The sequence below is a fragment of the Heterodontus francisci genome, chromosome 2, assembly GCF_036365525.1.
Source record: "Heterodontus francisci isolate sHetFra1 chromosome 2, sHetFra1.hap1, whole genome shotgun sequence".
NCBI classification, from domain to species: domain Eukaryota; kingdom Metazoa; phylum Chordata; class Chondrichthyes; order Heterodontiformes; family Heterodontidae; genus Heterodontus; species Heterodontus francisci.
The window spans coordinates 199,772,388-199,794,721 of record NC_090372.1 but is presented as its reverse complement, the minus strand read 5'-3'; the positions used below and the strand labels follow the sequence as shown (position 1 = coordinate 199,794,721).

At 44.9% G+C, this 22,334-nt stretch overlaps 1 protein-coding gene across 2 annotated transcripts in view; it reads left to right on the top strand.

Moving 5' to 3' along the window:
- Positions 1-22,334, top strand: part of dpp6a (dipeptidyl-peptidase 6a) — a 1,544,902-nt gene that overhangs the window by 1,472,153 nt on the left and 50,415 nt on the right. For both annotated transcript variants that reach the window (XM_068015021.1, XM_068015020.1), the window contains exon 18: positions 13,271-13,369. In XM_068015021.1, the coding sequence (XP_067871122.1) occupies positions 13,271-13,369 (99 nt within the window). The remainder of the gene's footprint in view (positions 1-13,270; positions 13,370-22,334) is intronic.

The window sequence follows — 22,334 nt, the reverse complement described above, 5'->3', positions numbered from 1 at the left end:
TCACCACCACAGAGTGCAGTCAGCACGTGCAGAGGTTACAGACACTGGGCAGAATTTTATGGGTCCCTGGAGACAGTTTATGAGGCTGGGTGGCCCATAGAATTGTGACAGGAGGCGGGGAGCGGAGGCCCCGTTGCCTTCCCGTCGCCCTGCAATTTTGTTGGAGTTTGGGATAGGCCGAAGACTGCCTTCCCACCCAGAGGCTAATTGAGGCCCTTAAGATGGCTATTATCAGCCACTTAAGGGCCTGTTCCCGCCACGGCTGTAATTAAGCCAATGGCGGGTTGGGCCTCCGCCATGCGGGGAGGTTGCCCAATAAAACAAGGCAACCTCCCTGGTGTCGAGGGTGGGGGGACCTCCTCTGTGGGCAATCTGTGGCCCACAGGGGGCCTCCACCAGCAATCAATCCACCTCCCTGGACTACCCCTCTGCCGTACTGAACGCCCACTCTCCTCCCCACCCCCCACCAAACCCCCCACCCCTTAATCACCGGGTCCTGCTGGATTAGCCCCAGCGACCCCACCTCAGTTACCTTGAGTCCAGGCTCCAGCGCTGGGCCTGGTCCAAGGCCTGGTGTAGTACTGACAGTGGCCGCCGCTCCCGCTGGTGCTGCCAATACTACTGAGCTGCCAGCCCTCTGATTGGCTGGCAGCTCTTGGAGGCAGGATCCCCATCTTTAAAAGGATGGGGATCCTGGTGCCGGGCTGTTAATTGGCCTGGCGCTGCAGAATTACTCCGGGGAGAGGTCCAAATGGCCGAGGTGGGATGCCCCCCGCCTTTTCGGCCCGGCACCGGGAGCCCTGTTGGCACCAGAAAATTCAGTTCATAGAATGCAGTCAGTATATACAGGGCTTATATACATGGAGTGCAGTCAGTGTGTACAGGGGTTATATGCATGGGCCGGAATTTTATCTTGTTTGGAGGTCCCACCCACTGGCCAAAGAGTCAGGGGCGAGCCTGCCTCTGCTGTGCCTGGGAGCCACGCCAGGATTTTGCGTGGCCCAGGCCGTTAATTGGCCTTGAGCGGGACTTCCCGCCTCCAAGGCCTGCCGGCCAATCAGCAGACCGGCAACTCCCTCTCCCAGCAGCCCCACCAGGAGTGGTGGACACTGCTGGGATGGCACCCAGCCAGAAGACCAAGAAGGAAGCCTGCCCAGAAACAAGGCTGAGCCCTGGTGAGGCAAGGAGTGTCGGTTGGGGTGGGGTGTGGTGTGGTGTAAGTGTTGTGTTTTGGGGGTGGTTGGGCTGGGAGGGGGGCCCTCCATGGGGCACAGGGTGCCCAAGCAGGAGGGACCCCAGACCGCAAGGAGGATGCCAGGTTTTACTGGGCGGCCTCCTGGGGGACCTCAGCTGCACGCCGGTCGCTGGTAAAATACCGGCAGAGGCGGGAGGAGGCCCTTAAGTGGTAGTTGATTGGCTGTTCAAGGGCCTGGATTGGCCTGAGGTGGGCAAGCCATTTCTTGCCGCCACTGCCCCTCGTAAAATTGCAGCAGGGGCAGGAAGGGTTTGGGTATGGCATCCCCCGCCTCCCACTCAATTTTACAGCCCACCACCAGCTCACTTCTGCAGGGTGTGGGGGGGGGGGGGAATTCCAACCATGGAGTGTAGTCATTATGTACAGTACGTATATATAGGAAGTGAGCCAACCAATTTGCACACAGCAAGCTCCCACAAACAGCAAGTGATAATATCCAGATAAGCTGTTTTTTTTAATGGCGTTGATCAAGGGATAAATATTGGCCAGGACACTCGAAGAACTCCCCTGCTCTTCTTCAAAATAGTACCATATGATCTCTCATGTCTATTTGAGAGGGAAGACAGGTTCTCGGTTTAACATTGCATCCAAAAGACAGCACCTCCAGAAGTGTAGCACTCATTCAGTACTGCACCGGAGTGTCAGCTTAGATTTTTGTGCCCAAGTCTCTGGAATAGGACTGAGCAAGCGGTAGTGCTACTTACTGAGCCATGACTGACACTGTAGATGATCAGAGAGAGAGAAGGCCTCCACTTGCCATGCCCTTCACCCATCCCACTCCCCTCACCCCACTATCCCAGGCCTGCAGTCCTAGTTGAAATGGCAGGAATGTGGCAAATGGAATGAAAATGAGCTGGGATCCCTGGTCATCATTAGAATTGTGGTGGGTAGAAAAAGAGCAGTCAGTAGCAGTCCCATCAATGGGATTTCAAATTAGAACCATAGAATCATATAAAAATTACGGCACAGAGGAGGCCACTCAGCCTGTGGTGTCTGTGCCAGCCGAACAAAAAACTAGCTGCCCAATCTAATCCCACCTTCCAGCACCTGGTCCATAGCCTTGCCGGTTACAGCACTTCAGGTGCATGTCCAGGTACTGTTTAAAGGAATTGAGGGTTTTTGCTTCCACCACCATTCCTGGCAGTGAATTCCAGACACCTACCACCCTCTGGATGAAAAAAGTTTTCCTCATGTCCCCTTTAATCCTTCTACCAATCACCTTGGTAATTGACCCTCTGGTAATTGACCTCTACTCTATCTAGGCACCTCATAATTTTGTACACCTATTAAGTCACCCCTCCGCCTCCTCTGTTCTAAGGAAAACAACCCTAGCCGATCCAATCTTTCTTCATAGCTGCAACTTTCAAACCCTGGCAACATTCTTGTCAATCTCCTCTGTACTCTCTCCAGAGCAATTATGTCCTGTCTGTAATGTGGTGACCAGAACTGTACGCAATACTCCAACTGTGGCCTAACCAGTGTTTTGTACAGTTCCAGCATACATCCCTGCTTTTAAATTCTACACCTCGACCAATAAAGGAAAGCATTCCATATGCCCTCTTCACCACTCTATCTACATGTCCTGCCACCTTCAGGGACCTTTGGACATATACTACAAGGTCTCTCACTTCTTCTACCCCTCTCAATGTCCTCCCGCTTATTGTGTATTCCCTCGCTTTATTTGCCCTCCCCAAATGCATTACCTCACACTTATCTGGATTGAATTCTATTTGCACTTTTCTGCCCATTCAACCAAACCATTGATATCATTCTGGAGTCTATGGTTATCCTCTTCACTATCGACTACACAGCCAATTTTTGTGTCATCAGCAAATTTCCCAATCATGCCTCCCACATTTAAGTCCAAATCATTAATATATACTACAAACAGCAAGGGACCCAACATTGAGCCCTGTGGAACACCACTGGAAACAGCTTTACATTCACAAAAACATCCGTCGACTACTACCCTTTGTTTCTTGGCCCTGAGTCAATTCTGGATCAAATATGCCACTTTTTTCTGTATCCCTTGGCCTTTCATTTTACTGACCAGTCTGCCATGTGGGACCTTGTCAAATGCCTTACTAAAGTCCATGTAGACCACATCCACTGCACTACTGTTAGCAATCCTTCTAGTTCATTCCTCAAAAAACTCAATTAAGTTACTAAGACATGACCTTCCCATAACAAATCTATGCTGACTAGCCCTGATTAATCTGTGCCTTTCTAAGTGGCTGTTTATCCTGTCCCTCAGAATAGATTCTAACAATTTACCCACCACTGGTGTCAGACTGACCGGCCTATAATTATTTGGCCTATCCCTCACACCCTTTTTAAACAATGGTACAATGTTCGCAGACCTCCAATCATCTGATACCTCTCCTGTATCTAGTGAGGATTTGACAATGATCCTCAGAGCATCCGCTATTTCCTCCCTGTCTTCCTTTAACAACCTGGGATGCAATCCATCCAGCCCTAGCGATTTATCCACTTTCAAGGATGTCAGACCCTCTAGTACTTCCTCTGTCATTATGCTTATCATATCTAATATTTCACACTCCACCTCTTTAACTACAATGTCTACATCAACCCTCTCCATTGTGAAGACTGAGACAAAAAACTCATTAAGAACCCTGCCCACATCTTCTGCATCCACACGTAAGTTCCCTTGTACATCTCTGATAGGCCCTAGCCTTTCGTTAGTTATCCTCTTGCTCTTAATGTACTGATAAAACATCTTTGGGTTTTCATTGATTTTACCTGCCAATAATTTTTCATGTCCTTTCTTCGCTTTTCTAATTTCCTTTTTTACTTCACCACTTTCTGTACTCCTCTAGGCTTTCTAAAGTATTAAGATTTTTGTGATCGTCATAAGCTTTCTTTTTCTGCATTAACTTACCTTGTAAGCTTCTAAATAACCAGGGTTATTTGGCAGTGCCGCCCTTTATCTTTGTGGGGACATGCCTACACTGTGCCGTTAGTATCTCGCTTTTGAATGCCTCCCACTGGTTTGCCACTGATTTTCCTTCAAGTAGCTGTATCCAGTCCACTTTTGCCAGGTCCCCTCTCAGTTTCTTAAAATTTGCCTTGCCCAATTTAGAACTTTTACTCCTGTTTTACCTTTGTCCTTTTCATGATTATGCTAAAACTTACTGTATTATGGTCGCTATCTCCAAAATGGTCACCCACAGTTACTTCCTCCACTTGCCCAGCTTCATTACTGAAGACTAAATCTAGAAGTGCGCCCCCTCTCGCTGGGCTTGTTACGTGCTGGCTAAAAAAGTTCTCTTGAACACAGTTCAAAAAATTTGTCCCCTCTGTGCCCTTCACACTGTTTGTATCCTATTTGATATTGGGGTAGTTGAAATCCCCAACTATTATTGCCGTATCGTTTTTGCACTCATAAATTTGTCTGCATATTTGTTCTTCTACCTCCTTCTCACTATTTGGGGGGCTATAGTACACTCCTAGTAGTATGGCTGACCCTTTTTATTTCTGAGCTCCACCCATATGGCCTTATTTGATGATTCATTTAGCATATCATCCCTCCTCAAAGCTGTTATTGATACCTTAACTAATAATGTTACACCCCCTCCTTTTTTATCTCCCTCTCCATCCCACCTGAAAACTCTATATCCAGAAATGTTGAGTTGCCATTCTTGCCCCTCCTAAGCCAAGTTTCCGTTATAGCAATGATATCACATTGCCATATATCTATCTATGCCCTCAGCTCATCGGCTTTATTTACTATGCTCCTTGCATTTAAATAAATACTCTTTAACACTGCCAAATTCCTGTGCTGCACACTTTTTAACCTTTGCTTCTTCTGTCTTTCAGAGTCACTTGCTAATTTTCTGCCTCCTCTTCCTTGCCCTGAAATTGTCCTATCTAAGACTGCGCTCAGGTTCCCATCCTCCTGCCAAGCTAGTTTAAACCATCCCCAACAGCACTAGCAAACCTTCCTGCAAGGATATTTGTCCCAGTCCTGTTCTAGTGCAGACCGCTGGCTTGTACAGGTCCCACCTTCACCAGAACCGGTCCCAATGTCCCAGAAATCTGAAGCCCTCCCTCCTGCACCATCTCTCCAGCCACGCATTCATCTGTTGTATTTTTCAATTTATATACTCACTAGTACGTGGCCTTGGGAGTAATCCGGAGATTACTACCTTTTGAGGTCCTGCTTGCTAATCTCTTTCCAAACTCCCTAAACTCAGCCTGCGGGACCTCATCCCTTTCCTTCCTATACCATTGGTACCAATGTGGACCACGACCTCTGGCTGTGCACCCTCGCCCTCCAGAATGCATGGTGGCACTAGGACACCCATCCCGCCCCCTCTTTTTGGAGTCCAGTTTCAGGAGTAAATCCACCCCTTGGTTTCCAGCAACAGTTAGGAGTGGGAATCCTCAATAGCTTATAACCTTTAAACAAGAAAAACATTTCTATCCATGTTTGCAATCTCAAAAAAAGTCACCTGTCGCCATCTAAAATATTAATTCCTATTTCATTATGTTCAATATGTCTTTGCTCATCCATGCACTGAAGCATTTCCCTTCACAAGCTTTGAATCGTTTTCTTTATAAATTTTTGAGCAGAATAAAGCATCAAAATTTGATAGAAATAAACCTTTGAAAGTGCAAAGAAATGTTGGTTTGTGGTCTCCTTGAATCTAATTGTCACCATGAACAATTGTTCTGATTGTTCTGGAATTCCATCGTTGCCCTTGTACATTGTGTCCAATTAACTTTTCTCTCTCTCGATGTTTCCCTTAAATGAACATTTTAACTCCACGCTAATGCATGAACTTTTCTCAGTGAATAAATGTCACAGATTACATCTGTGAAACATTTCTCTCAGACGCCTCTACTTAATTATACAGAATTCCTGACATTTTATTGAATGCCACAAAACCACTTGACCTCTTATTCGTATTGTTAACACTGCGTTTCCTGTGAGACAAACGTTCCCACTTCCACCAAACAGCCAGCTGGTCCTCTCCAGTTGTAAGCAGCTGGTATCTTCTGTTACGAGGGATCCATTTTTTGTTAAAACTTGAGAATCTATATTTTAATACTGAGAAGGGATTTCATGGATGCTGGAATCTTGAAGCTGAACATTGGGTGTTTTTCTTAAAAGAAGTTACTAGAAGGTTTGGACTAAATGTAAACAAGTTTTACTGGAAGGCACTTGTTTGCAAAGAAACCAGCAGGGGGTTGTGTTTTGGCTTGAAGAGCTATTTGCAAGGAAGTGACATCACAAGGCTTGTATCTCAAAGGGTTTTAGTTTCATTTTGAAATCATAAAAAGTCAGTTGGTGTTTGGCTTGAGAATAGAATATTTGTGTGCCTGCCAGGAGAAGACAGATGATATATTTCTCTCTTTGAAGAATCCCTGCATCTTTAAAGAATTCCTGTATCAGATTTTACTATTTCCTCCTGTATTTGAAGAAACCTTACTGCATTTGAAGAAACCTTACTGCTCGAATCCTGCTATAAGACCCAAAAAGATCCTTGTTGCTGCTTCTTGCTGTAAAGACTGACTGGAGTTTTCTGTGCTGCATCTTTTGGAAGCCTACCCAGACTGATCATCAACATCGCCTGGAAAGAACTGTTCTAGGAAGATTCCATTGACAGCCACCTATCCGCCTTTGAGACACCTCACCACAACAAAGGACTTCCATGCCTTCTGTACAGTCTGTAAACAAAAATCCCCTTTTCCCGGTTAATCGCTTGTGTATGTATGTTTATTTTTTTTTAAATTTATTTAGAGATACAGCACTGAAACAGGCCCTTTGGCCCACCAAGTCTGTGCCGACCATCAACCACCCATTTATACTAATCCTACACTAATCCCATATTCCTACAATATCCCCACCTGTCCCTATATTTCCCTACCACCCACCTCTACTAGGGGCAATTTATAATGGCCAATTTACCTATCAACTGCGAGTCTTTTGGTGGTGGGAGGAAACGCACCCGGCGAAAACCCACGCAGGCACAGGGAGAACTTGCAAACTCCACACAGGCAGTACCCAGAATTGAACCCGGGTCGCTGGAGCTGTGAGGCTGCGGTGCTAACCACTGCGCCAATGTGCCGCCCATGTGTGTGCATGAGTGCTAGGATAAAAAAGAGGCTTTAATATTTCTATTTACATGTATGTTTACTTTATTATTGGTTAAGATTTCTAATAAATGGATAGTTTTGGTGTTTATTAAAGAAACCTGGTTGGTGTGCTTTATTCTGGGCTAAAATAGAGTATCTGATTGACTGTTTTAGCACGTGGAAAAATCTAATTATATGTTGTGACCTATGGTGAGGTGGAACTGAATTAACAGTGCACTCCTCCCGCCTTGGTCGTAGCATCGCCAGGACAAAATATTTGCCTGGTCCTATTCTCCCATGGTCCCATCCAAATCATTGCCATGAGTCCATACAAACAGCTTGCATTTATTTAGGCCTCTAATACACTAAAATGTCTCATAGATGTGATAGGCTTGGAGAGGGGAAATTGGGAGAGAGGCTGCAAAGAGTCACGGGTTCAGGGCTAGTGTGCGTGTCAAACTTGGGGAATGGAGGGCTGGGTTTGGGGATGCCGAGACACTTCACAGGCATGGGCTGGATTTAGTGGAGCCAGCAGGGCTCCAGGCGCTGGGCCGAAAAGGTGGTGGGGATACTGTCTTGGCCAGTCAAAGCCTGTAATGTTATGTTGCCTGATGCAACATAAAGGAGATGTGTGGAGTCCTGTTATGTTGAAGATTTCAAACAGGTTTATTACAGCTAACTATTATATACAGTACAGAGCATATTATTTACAGAACCTTACTCTGGGTGTTACAGTGACAGAGTGACTCTGGCTTCGAGTCACATGACTACATCCTGATGCTTAGTTCATGAGCATACTAAGATCTTAAAGGGTCATCACTCTTAAAGGCAATCTTACTGTTGGAGAAATCCATAAGTTGCTCACACTTGGTGCTTGAAGCGAGAATGTTGGTTGTTGAATAAAGGAGCCTAATGTTAGTCATATGACTTGAAACAACGTGGGAGGGGGTATTGATCCTGGAATAGCGGGCCATTCAAGATAAGTAGAGTGAGACACGGTGGAGTTTGATGTGGTCCAGCCAGATCTGCGACTGCTGGATACGTTTGTCCCGATGAGGCAGGGAAGGGATGGTAGGGTGAACGAACCTTGGATGACAAGAGTTGTGGAACAGCTAGTCAAGAGGAAGAAGGAAGCTTACTTAAGGTTGAGGAAGCAAGGATCAGACAGGGCTCTAGAGGGTTACATGGTAGCCAGGAAGGAACTGAAGAATGGACTTAGGAGAGCTAGAAGGGGACATGAAAAAGTCTTGGCGGGTAAGATTAAGGAAAATCCCAAGGCATTCTACACTTATGTGAGGAACAAGAGGATGGCCAGAGTGAGGGTAGGGCCGATCAGAGATAGTGGAGGGAACTTGTGCCTGGAGTCGGAGGAGGTAGGGGAGGTCCCAAATGAATACTTTGCTTCAGTATTCACTAGTGAGAGGGACCTGGTCGTTTGTGAGGACAGCGTGGAACAGGCTGATATGCTCGAACAGGTTGAGGTTAAGAGGGAGGATGTGCTGGAACAGGAGACAGATACGTCCCCGAGGCCAGACGGGATATACCCAAGGATATTACGGGAAGCGAGGGAAGAGATTGCTGCGCCTTTGGTGATGATCTTTGCGTCTTCACTGTCCACTGGAGTAGTACCAGATGATTGGAGGGTGGCAAGTGTTGTTCCCTTGTTCAAGAAAGGGAATAGGGATAACCCTGGGAATTATAGACCAGTCAGTCTTACGTCAGTAGTGGGCAAATTATTGGAGAGGATTCTGAGAGACAGGATTTATGATTATTTGGAAAAGCATTGTTTGATTAGAGACAGTCAGCATGGCTTTGTGAGGGGCAGGTCATGCCTCACAAGCCTTATTGAATTCTTTGAAGATGTGACAAAACACATTGATGAAGGAAGAGCAGTGGATGTGGTGTATATGGATTTTAGCAAGGCATTTGATAAGGTTCCCATGGTAGGCTCATTCAGAAAGTAAGGAGGCATGGGATTCAGGGAAAGATGGCTGGCTGGATACAAAATTGGCTGGCCCATAGAAGTCAGAGGGTGGTAGTAGATGGAAAGTATTCAGCATGGAGCTCGGTGACCAGTGGTGTTCCACAAGGATCTGTTCTGGGACCTCTGCTCTTTGTGATTTTTATAAATGACTTGGATGAGGAAGTGGAAGGCTGGGTTAGCAAGTTTGCCGATGACACAAAGGTTGCTGGAGTTGTGGATAGTGTGGAAGGCTGTTGTAGTTTGCAACGGGACATTGACAGGATGCAGAGCTGCGCTGAGAAGTGGAAGATGGAGTTCAACCTGGAAAAGTGTGAAGTGATTCATTTTGGAAGGTCGAATTTGAATGCAGAATACAGGCTTAAAGACAGGATTCTTGGTAGTGTGGAGGAACAGAGGGATCTTGGGGTCCATGTCCATAGATCACTCAAAGTTTCCACCCAAGTTGATAGGGTTGTTAAGAAGGCGTATGGTGTGTTGGCTTTCATGAACAGGGGGATTGAGTTTAAGAACCGCGAGGTTATGCTGCAGCTCTATAAGGCCCTGGTTCGACCACACTTGGAATATTGTGTTCAGTTCTGGTCGCCTCATTATAGGAAGGATGTGGAAGCTTTAGAGAGGGTGCAGAGGAGATTTACCAGGATGCTGCCTGGACTGGAGGGCATGTCCTACGAAGAAAGATTGAGGGAGCTAGGGCTTTTCTCATTGGAGCGAAGAAGGATGAGAGGTGACTTGATAGAGGGGTACAAGATGATGAGAGTCATAGATAGAGTGGATAGACAGAGACTTTTTCCAAGGGTGGAAAGGGCTATCACCAGGGGGCATAATTTTAAGGTGATTGGAGGAAGGTTTCGGGGAGATGTCAGAGGTAGGTTCTTTACACAGAGAGTGGTGGGTGCGTGAAATGCGCTGCCAGCGGTGGTAGTAGAAGCAGATACATTAGGGGCATTTAAGCGACTCTTGGATAGGTACATGGATGATAGTAGAATGAAGGGTAGGTAGTTAGTTTTATCTTAGAGTAGGTTAAAGGTTCGGCACAACATCATGGGCCGAAGGGCCTGTACTGTGCTGTACTGTTCTATGTTCTATGTTCTAGGTGGCTCGGTCAATTATATATAAGATATGCACAAGGTTATATTCTCAAGTTTTCTTGCTTATGTTTCTGGATATAATTTGCTTCTGTCACATTCCGCCCTGCATTTCCATGGAGGTAGGATCCCAATGCTGATGAAAGCAAAGAGGAATAGTGTGCACCTGCTGTTTAAAATATTACAGACGATGTTCCTTATCCCACTCTACCTGCCTCTCCCAATGGTAGGCAGGATCAGTGTTCAATTGGAAGATCGTAATAGGGTTGTTGGAACTCTCAACAATGGCCCTAACTTGCAGTTTTAAGCCAGTGCCAGCATCAGACCCCTTTTCTATCCTGAGTGGCGTGAAACAGGGCTGTGTTCTCGCACCCACACTGTTTGGGATCTTCTGCTCCCTGCTGCTCTCACATGCGTTCAAGTCTTCAGAAGAAGGAATTTTCCTCCACACAAGATCAGGGGGCAGGCTGTTCAACCTTGCCCATCTAAGAGCGAAGACCAAAGTACAGAAAGTCCTCATCAGGGAACTCCTCTTTGCTGACGATGTTGCTTTAACATCTCACACTGAAGAGTGTCTGTAGAGTCTCATCGACAGGTTTGCAGCTGCCTGCAACGAATTTGGCCTAACCATCAGCCTCAAGAAAGCGAACATCATGGGACAGGACGTCAGAAATGCTCCATCCATCAATATCGGCGACCACGCACTGGAAGTAGTTCAAGAGTTCACCTACCTAGGCTCAACTATCACCCGTAACCTGTCTCTGGATGCAGAAATCAACAAGTGCATGGAAAAGGCTTCCACTGCTATGTCCAGACTGGCCAAGAGTGTGTGGGAAAATGGCGCACTGACACGGAACACAAAAGTCCGAGTGTATCAAGCCTGTGTCCTCAGTACCTTGCTCTATGGCAGTGAGGCCTGGACAACGTATGTCAGCCAAGAGCGACGTCTCAATTCATTCCATCTTGGCTGCCTCCGGAGAATACTTGGCATCAGGTGGCAGGACTGTATCTCCAACACAGAAGTCCTCGAGGTGGCCAACATCCCCAGCTGATACACACTACTGAGTCAGCGGCGCTTGAGATGGCTTGGCCATGTGAGCCGCATGGAAGATGGCAGGATCCCCAAAGACACATTGTACAGCGAGCTCGCCACTGGTATCAGACCCACCGGCCGTCCATGTCTACGCTTTAAAGACGTCTACAAAAGCGACATGAAGTCCTGTGACATTGATCACAAGTCGTGGGAGTCAGTTGCCAGCGATCGCCAGAACTGGCGGGCAGCCATAAAGGCGGGGCTAAAGTGTGGCGAGTCGAAGAGACTTAGCAGTTGGCAGGAAAAAAGACAGAAGCGCAAGGGGAGAGCCAACTGTGTAACAGCCCCAACAAACAAATTTTTCTGCAGCACCTGTGGAAGAGTCTGCCACTCTAGAATTGTCCTTTATAGCCACTCCAGGCGCTGCTCCACAAACCACTGACCACCTCCAGGCGCTTAACCATTGTCTCTCGAGACAAGGAGGCCAAAGAACCAAGCCAGTGCCGGACTCCACAGACCCTGCTGGTTGATGGATTCAGGGCACGCCTACAGTGCCATGGTACCTGGGTGCCCTTCCCGTTTGGTACCTGGCTAAGTCAGTGGGTATCAGTTGTGGAATGTTCTCTATTCCCCAGGCCCAACACACCTCACCCTCGTAAGTTGAATGCAACTTTTAATACAAGAGTATGAATGAAATTCTATTTCATTATCAGGCTGTTAGAAAAAAGCATATGGAACACTTGGTTTTGTTAGCAAGCTTAGAGTGCAAAAGCAATTAAGTTATGCTAAACCTTTATATCATACTGGTTAGAACTTAGTTGGAGTATCATTTCCAATTCTGGACATAACACTTTAGGAAGGATGTCAAGGCTTTGAAGATGGTACAGAAGAGATTTATTGGAATGGTACCAGGCATGAGGGACATCAATTACAGGGAGAGACTGGAGAAGCTGGGGTTGTTCTCTTTAGAACAGAGAAGGTTAAGAGGAGATTTAATAGAGGTGTTCAAAATCATGAAAGGTTTTGGCAAAGTAACTCTTTCCAGTGGCAGAAGGGTCAGTAACCAGAGAACACTTATTTAAGGTGACTGGCAAAACAACCAGAGGCATACGGAAACATTTTGTTCCACAGAGTTGTTGTGACCTGGAATGCACAGCTTGAAAGGATAGGGGAAGGAGATTTGATAGCAACATTCAAAGAGAATTAGATAAATACATGAAAGGAAAAAAATTATGGAGCTGTGGTGAAAGAGCAGGGATTAATTCGATAGCTCTTCCAAAGAGCCAGTGCAGACATGATGGGCTGAATGGTCTCCTTCTACGCTGTTTCATTCTATGATTCTAATGATATGTTATTTGGGTATCAGTAAATTGATATTTCTTAGAAAGCCTATGTATGAGCACTTAATTTGCTTTAATTAGGAAATTTGCATTTTGACTGTGCCTCATTCAAGTTACACAAAATTGAAAATTATTTTGGAATGGTGCTTGCCAGATCACATGTCCTAATCATAGAAAGACAGACTTGCATTTATATAGCACCTTTCATAACCTCAGGATGCTGCAAAGCACTTTACAGCCAATGACGTGCTTTTGAAGTTTAGTCACTAAGTGCAGCCAAGAATTGGGTTAAAGATGAAGCATATGAATTAGCACCTCTGCTACAATTGTACTGTACAAGGAATGTCACAGGAATGTGTTGCACATCTGAACAATAACATTACACAGCATGATTATAACCCCAAAGTGCAATGTCAGCTGGATCAGGCAAACAGCTATCTTAAGATCTAATTCACTCTTTTTTTCTCCCTTTAGAGTATTTTGTGTTAGAGAAAAACGAAAAGGTGTGGAACGTGACTGAGAGCAAGCAAATGCCCAGAACTGAATTCAGGGACGTTCCGATAAAGGATTACAGTAAGTATCTGCACATTCAGGTCATCAGCAATAGGAATGATTCTGCCTGCCAATATTGTATAAGTTTCAGAGATATCTATTTGAAAGAGTTTTTATTTGATTTTTCATGCTTAAGTTTTCTGTTTGCCGCTGGAGGTAAGATGGACATTGTCCAATAAAATATTTGTGGTTTAACTATTCTACAGCTTAGCTTGTTATCAGTCAAGTGCACTCAGATTGTGAGGATGTGGTCTTTACTCAACTTGCAACACATTGCTTATTGATTCGAGTGTGCCTTTTGGATATTTATGCTCACGCACACACGCACGCACACGCACACACATATATATAAAACAGCCTTACATGTTTGCACGTTATATACTCCTTCTGTTGCCATTTAATTATTGGTCTCCAGCATTGTGCTTTGAAGCTCATTTCTGACAGTCCTATATGTATTCAGAGTTAGAGGATGTATGGCAAATAGCTACCGCTGCGAGCACAGCCTCTATTGATCTGTACATCTTTCATAGACCAGAGTGATTCTGTGGAGTGCCGGCCACTAGTATATGAGTGTAACTGTAAGATGTCCTGGTGGTGCAGTAAATTCACACACTCACCAGGTGAGTTCCTGATCTCAGTCTGGTCATTTTGGGAGAGAGATAATAGAGGGAAAAATATCAGAAAATGATTCAACAGAAGTTTCTGTCACACCCTGAGCAGTGTGGGTCTCGAGTGGCAGAGGACTAAGGAATTGTGCACGGTTAGATGGCCATTGACAGAGGCCTTGAGGAATGTTGCATTATAGGGAGAGCCATAGGAATGGTGCATGGTGTAGATAGGAATTAGACAGAGGTCTGACAGAGGGCATCGGCAGACCTAAAAGATCATAAAAGGGTGATGTTTTGAAATGAAGTATTTCATTTTAAGTGAATTATTTACAGTCCATATTTTATTCACATTAGAACCATTAATTTATAAAGGATTGATAGGAAAATCTGAATAATAATTCTCTGGTTCACAGTTTCTTGGTGCCTTACAAATTTAGCGGAAAAATAGTTCCTGCATAAAATATTACTCAGTGGTTTCACTTTAAATGGGTGGAATGTGGCAGGTTGGTGATAAAGCTGAAGTTATGCAATAGATGCCACCTAGAACAACAAGGGTAGCAATACCACCACCCCCAAGTTTCCTTCCAAGTCATACATCATCCTGACTTGGAAATAAATACCCGTTCCTTCATCGTCACTGGGACAAAATCCTGGAACTCCCTCCCTAACAGCACTGTGGAACTACCGTCATCACACAGAGTGCAGAGGTTCAAGAAAGCATATCACCACCACCTTCTCAAAGGCAATAAATGCTGGTCTTGCCAGCATCCCATGAATGAATTAAAAACAAGTAGAAATGGACCAAGTTGCACAGCAGATAATTTGCATTGGGAGCATTAAAGGGCGATTCTGCAATCTGGCACTGCCAGTAGGGGCTGGCACTCTCAAAGAGTGCATTCAGGAAATCCTGGGCATCCAGTAGGTGATTTCTGTCCTTGGATGAGTGCTGTGATTTTACAATATGTGCTCCCTGCAAGTGTCAGTCCCAATGAGAGTGCCACTGTTCACAATCTCCCCAATAGCAACATCTAAAAAAAGAACAATTGTTCAACAGGAGTGAAGAGCTGAAATAGTTTTAAAATGTTCACTGATTTTGTTCTATCGTAACTTCTATTTGTTTTTCTTTTAAGTGAAATATTCCGCCCAGATTTGATCTGTGACCAGATTAAACAGTAGGGGTAGATCGTAACTCTGTGTGACAGTGTAAAATGGATGATAGTGAGTCAGAAGCCCGTTTTACATCTCTCCCCAATTTTATTTCCACTGACTATACTATTGCACAATTCACAATTTACCCCAGTCACTTTGGCTTAGATTTGCTGTGGGGTCTTTGGGAATGCAATCTGTGCGCTCCTACCCCTCCACAAAAATAGGTTGAATAGAAGATAGTTTACATAACTATCAGTACATGTTGGAAAATATGTACAATTTTATTTGCTTCTTCAAAAAATATGAATATTTTTGTTTTCTCAATCCTCTTATAAACAGTCTCATATTGCACATTTTTTAGGCGCCTGTAAAAAATCTCTTTATAATGGGCCAAATCTTCCTGGAAAAATAACAGCATTTTAACGGCACGCGGTGTTAATATGTAAATCAGCCAGTAAGTTCAGGAGAAAAAGAGCTATGCCATGATTGTGGATCATGCTGGTTGATTTATGACACTCCGCCATTTGCCTAACTAGGTCAAGCTAACGGCACATATTGCGTGATGCCCCATGCCAGCAAGATGTGGCCCAATAGCTTTTCTGTAGATGCAGCGTGTTAGACCTTTGCAACAGCGCAGCCAGTGAGATGGAAGTCTTTTGTGGGTCTATTCTACTTTAAGACTTTGGGCAGTCTCAATCCAATGGGCATTGGCTTTGCAGCACAAGAATTGTCCCTAATGTGGCACTTTGGCAACCTGATTTAAAGAGGTTGCAGGATAACTGGTGCAAGTTTTCGAGACAGATTTGTAAGGAAGCACTTCTTCACACAAAGACTAGTGGAACTGCCTCCCACAAAAAAACTGTGGATGCTGGCGGTTGACTGAAAATTTGAAAAGTGAAATTGATAGATTTTTGTTAGGCAAGCTTATTACGGGTTACAGAGCCAAGGTGGGTAAATACAGATAAGCCATGATCTAATTCAATGATTCTGAAAGTGTGGTCCACAGACCACTGGTGGTCCGCAGTGGTCCTCCAAGTAGTCCATGGGGTAGTCCAAAATGCAAGTCACTGGCGCGTAACGCCTGGGCTGAGGCCAAACTGGAAAACAGACCAGAAAACCTCAACCCCACCACTCGTGCACTATCACACAACTAGATGTCTCCTGCGTGCACAGCACAAGCCGTCATAAGCGTGAGCAAGAACAATGTAGTTTTATAAGCAAGATTTATGCTACTGTTACAACATGCAACTGCGAGATTGGATTTTCAATACCATGGGGCTGAAAGCAAAGAGGAACCAGCTGAACGTGGAACCCGATACTAGACTGAAACTCTCCAGCTTTGAACCAGACATCACCTCATTGGTGTCTCGTCAAAAGCAACGCATTCTTCCGATTAATTCTGATGAGTTTTTTTTACGGTGGCAAGTGAAAGCAGGTGGGGTTGAAGTGGTAGGTGGCCGGCAGGGTCTTTTGCCCCAACTAAGTGCTCCACGGATGAAAAGGTTTGAGAACCACTGATCTAGCTGAATGATGAAACAGGCTCACAGGACTGAATGGCCTACTGCTATGTTCCGATATAATTAAGAGTGTCTACCTTTACATTTGGCTATGCTTTGATGGGTGCCTTGAATGGGAAGAGTCCCAACCCTGGTACTAACTTCCCTCCCTCATCTGTGTTTTTTCAAATAAATTCTTTTTTCTAACTAGACTCTGGGAAAGTGAGTAGAATATTGCAGATGATAGACTGTTTATTCTCCTTTTGGACTTGTTTCTTGTCAAAACTTTTCCTTCTGTAGTCTGTCACTTTCAGTTCCAGGGAATTGAAAAAAGAACATTTAAATAGAAACTACATTCCACTGTTCACTGACACAAAGTCAAATAGTCAAGTCAAAGATTTTATCTCATTGGGCAATTTAATTCATTTCCTTTAGGTGTAACATGTTTTGTATTAAATTGCAATTTAATCAATTTCCTACAATTGGAAACTGTTGTCCTATTCAATTTCGATTTACGTCATTGCAAAGCAATAAGGGAAACTGGCTTTTTAATGCTCCAGCTGGTTGGTGATCTAGATTGTGCAACTGGGATTAACAACTATTAATACCAACCAAATTTGTACTTAGAAATGCATGGGAGACTGTGCAATGTAAAATGAGTTTGATATGCAGTGTTTGCAGTATCTATTATGTCGTGCCGAATATTAATATTAATATAATATGAGTGGCGTTAAACAGGGCTGTGTTCTCGCACCCACACTTTTTGGGATTTTCTTCTCCCTGCTGCTTTCACATGCGTTCAAGTCCTCCGAAGAAGGAATTTTCCTCCACACAAGATCAGGGGGCAGGTTGTTCAACCTTGCCCGTCTAAGAGCGAAGTCCAAAGTACGGAAAGTTCTCATCAGGGAACTCATCTTTGCTGACGATGGTGCTTTAACATCTCACACTGAAGAGTGCCTGCAGAGTCTCATCGACAGGTTTGCGGCTGCCTGCAATGAATTTGGCCTAACCATCTGCCTCAAGAAAATGAACATCATGGGGCAGGACGTCAGAAATGCTCCATCCATCAATATTGGCGACCACGCTCTGGAAGTGGTTCAAGAGTTCACCTACCTAGGCTCAACTATCACCAGTAACCTGTCTCTAGATGCAGAAATCAACAAGCGCATGGGAAAGGCTTCCACTGCTATGTCCAGACTGGCCAAGAGAGTGTGGGAAAATGGCGCACTGACACGGAACACAAAAGTCTGACTGTATCAAGCCTGTGTCCTCAGTACCTTGCTCTATGGCAGCGAGGCCTGGACAACGTATGTCAGCCAAGAGCGACGTCTCAATTCATTCCATCTTCGCTGCCTCCAGAGAATACTTGGCATCAGGTGGCAGGACCGTATCTCCAACACAGAAGTCCTCGAGGCGGCCAACATCCCCAGCTTATACACACTACTGAGTCAGCGGCGCTTGAGATGGCTTGGCCGTGTGAGCTGCATGGAAGATGGCAGGATCCCCAAAGACACATTGTACAGCGAGCTCGCCACTGGTATCAGACCCGCCGGCCGTCCATGTCTCCGCTTTAAAGACGTCTGTAAACGCGACATGAAATCCTGTGACATTGATCACAAGTCGTGGGAGTCAGTTGCCAGCGTTCGCCAGAGCTGGCGGGCAGCCATAAAGGCAGGGCTATAAAGTGTGGCGAGTCGAAGAGACTTAGCAGTTGGCAGGAAAAAAGACAGAGGCGCAAGGGGAGAGCCAACTGTGTAACAGCCCCGACAAACAAATTTTTCTGCAGCACCTGTGGAAGAGCCTGTCACTCTAGAATTGGCCTTTACAGCCACTCCAGGCGCTGCTCCACACACCACTGACCACCTCCAGGCGCTTACCCATTGTCTCTCGAGATAAGGAGGCCAAAGAAGAATATTAAATAATATCAATTGTGGTTCAGCACTCAGCTGGTCCCTTGGCACATAGGCTAGGCCAACTTTCTTTTAAAATAGGCAGCTGTCCCACAATGTGGCTGGAGCACCCCATCAGTGCTGGATCATCACTGTATCTGGCATCAATAACGTTTTAGAGAGTAGTTGAAGCCAGTCATTGAAGAGAAGTGTCAATGTTTTGTTAATTAACTAAACCAATTATAGTGATCAATCTCTACGAAAGTCCCAGATATGACACAGAAAAACCCCAGTGGTGGAAAGCTTTGGGCACCAAAGGTCCAAAGTCACCTGTTCCTTCCAAGCATGGTTTACTGACCACATGTCATATCACAAATTACTCATGTACTGTACTAAACTTACATCTGCTGCAGGAACCAGCAGCTGAGCTTCATGGGTCTGCAGCCCAACCGATATGCACACACAGGAGAGAGAGGAAGAGAGACTGACGTATGAGACATGTGTCCATGACGCAGACGCCATGCATGCACAGCAAACAAGCGAGCTGTGTCACATGTTCATTTGCAACAGATGCCTGAAGGGAGACAGCTTTATCTTCTTCTTCTTCTTCTTCTTCGGCCTCCTTGTCTCGGGAGACAATGGGTAAATGCCTGGAGGTGGTCAGTGGTTTGTGGAGCAGCGCCTGGAGTGGCTATAAAGGCCAATACTAGAGTGACAGACTCTTCCACAGGTGCTGCAGGTAAAATTGGTTGTCGGGGCTGTTTCACAGTTGGCTCTCCCCTTGCGCTTCTGTCTTTTTTCCTGCCAACTGCTAAGTCTCTTCGACTCGCCACACTTTAGCCCTGCCTTTATGGCTGCCCGCCAGCTCTGGTGATCGCTGGCAACTGACTCCCACGACTTGTGATCAATGTCACAGGACTTCATGTCGCGTTTGCAGATGTCTTTAAAGCGGGATTCCAGCCCTGTGCACTCAAGCAACATACCCAGAGCACCAGAAAATGATTCAGGTGATATAGCCTTCTGTTTTCATGTGAGAGTAGTTCACTTGTACACAGGGACATGTTATTGACTCCAGTAAGCACCTTGAGACAGATCACCAGCAGCGAAGGACTGAGTTATGAGAAAAGACTGGAAAATCTTTGAGCTTTTCAGTCTTGCAAGGAGAAAACAGAGCAGAGCTTGGTAAGATAGCAAAAAGTTTGAAAAATGTAAATTAGAGAGATTATTTTCAGAAAATGACTCTTTGGGATACAGCATATGACTAATTTGTGACATGACATGTGGAAAGTAAACCATGCTTGGAAGGAACAGGTGACTTTGGACCTATGGTCCCCAAAGCTCTCCACCACTGGGGTTTTTCTCGTGTCATATCTGGGACTTTTGTAGAGATTAATCACTATAATTGGTCAACTACTCCATTATCATCTTATCATGCAATTACTAGGATGCTAGAAGGAAAGCCAGATGGGCCTTAGTCCTTCCTTCATCCAATATTTCCCATGTTCCTAAAAAGTAAATCCAGAACATTATTTCAAACCAAACTACGATAACGATGCAGTAGAGCTCAAGTTCAAATTAGCAAAAAGCAAACTCTGGATGAATGTCAGGAGCTTCTTTTTGACACAGAGTAATCAACTAGAGGTTCAAGTAGAATAGTGGAGACAAAAATCCTGGAATCATCTCAACGCCATCTTCTCACTGCAATTAGAGGTGGGTAATAAATGCTGGCCTTGCCAGCAACGCTCACATCCCAAAAATGAATTTTAAAAAAGCTCAATGCTTTGATAGGAGAACTACATGATTAAGCTAGGATGGGCTGAATGGCCTTCATCAGATGTATGTATCTTGTGATTTGAATCAATGGGGTGAAATTGGTTTTGGATGTACACACAAAATCGGCAGGTACAGAGCACAACAATAACGACAACTTATATTTATATAGCACTTTGAATGGAATAAAATGTTCCAAGGTGAGATGAGAGTGACTGCCCATGATATCAAGGCAGGATTTGACCGTGTGTGGCATCAAAGAGCCCGAGAAAAACTGGAGTCAATGAGAATCAGGGGGAAAACTCTCCACTGGTTGGAGTCCTTCCTATCACAAAAAAGATGGTTGTTGTTGATGGAGGCCAATCAGCTCAGCCTCAGAAGTTCTTCAAGGTAGTGCTCTAGGCACAACCATCTTCAGCTGCTTCACCAATGACCTTCCCTCCAACATAAGGTCAGAAGTGAGGATGTTTGCTGATGATTGCACAGTGTTCTGTACCGTTCACAACACCTCAGATACTTGAGCAGTCCGTGTTCGCATGCAACAAGACCTGGATAACATTCAGTCTTGGGCTGATAAGTTTGCACCATACAATTGCCAGGCAATGACCATCTCCAGCAAGAAAGATTCTAAAAATCTCCCCTTGACATTCAGTGGCATTACCGTTGCTGAATCTCCCACCATCAGCATCCTGAGAGTTGGTCAGAAATTTAACTGCACCAGCCATATAAATACTGTGAGTACAAGAGTAGGTCAGAGGCTGGGAATTCTGCAGCGAGTAACTCACCTCCTGACTCCACAAAGCCTGCCCACCATCCACAAGTGTGATGGAATACTCTGCAATTGCCTGGATGGGTGCAGCTCCCATAACACTCAAGAAGCTCAACACCATCCAGGACAAAGTAGCCCACTTGATCGGCACCCCATCCACCACCTTAAACATTCACTCCCTCCACCACTGGCACACAGTGGCAGCAGTGTGTACCATCTACAAGGTGCACTGCAGCAACTCACCAAGTCTCCTTTGACAGTACTTTCCAAATCCGTGACCTCTACACCCACCACGGGCAGCAGATGCACGGGAACACCACCACCTGCAAATTCCCATTCCAAGCCACACACCACCCTAACTTGGAACTATATTGCCGTTCCTTCATTGTAGCTGGGTCAAAAACTAGGAACTGCCTTTCTAATAGCACTGTTGGTGTACCAACACCAGATGGACTGCAGCGATTCAAGAAGGCATAAGTAACCATGATATGATAGAATTTTACATTATGTTTGAAAGTGAGGTAGTTCAATCTGAAGTCAGGGTATAAGATTTGAACAAAGGAATTTATGGAAGTATGAGGGGCAAATTGACTGAGGTAAAATGGGAAAATACATTAAAAGGTATGATAGTGCATAGACAATGGATAGTCTTCAAAGAATTATTACATAGTTTACAGCAACTATATATTCCTTCAAGGCACAAAAACCCCAAAAGAAAAGGCAGTCAACCATGGCTAACAAAGGAAGTTAAGGATTGTATAGGATTAAAAGAAAAGACCTATAAAGTTGCCAGAAATAGTAGTAAACCTGAGGATTGGGAGGGTTTTATAATACAGCAAAGGAGGGCCAAGAAACTGATAAAGAAAGGGAGAATAGAATATGAATGTAAGTTAACAAAAAATATAAAAATGGCCTGTAAAATCTTCTATAGGTATGTAAAAAGGAAACATTTGGCTGAGACAAATGTGTGTCCATTATAGGCAGAGTCAGGAGAATTTATAATGGGGAATAGAGAAATGGCAGAGAAGCTAAATGATTACTTTGTGTCTGTCTTCATTGAAGAAGATACAAGAAATCTCCCAGAATTAGAGATCCAAGGGACTAGGGAGAATGAGGAATTGAAGGAAATTAGTATTAGTAAGAAGGTTGTATTGGAGAAATTAATGGAGCTGGAGGTTGATAAGTCCACAGGATCTGATATTCTACATCCCAGAGTGTTGAAAGAGGTAGCTATGGAGATAGTGGATGCAAAGGTGATTATCTTCCAAAATTCTATAGGTTCTGGAGTGCTTCCTGCATATTGGA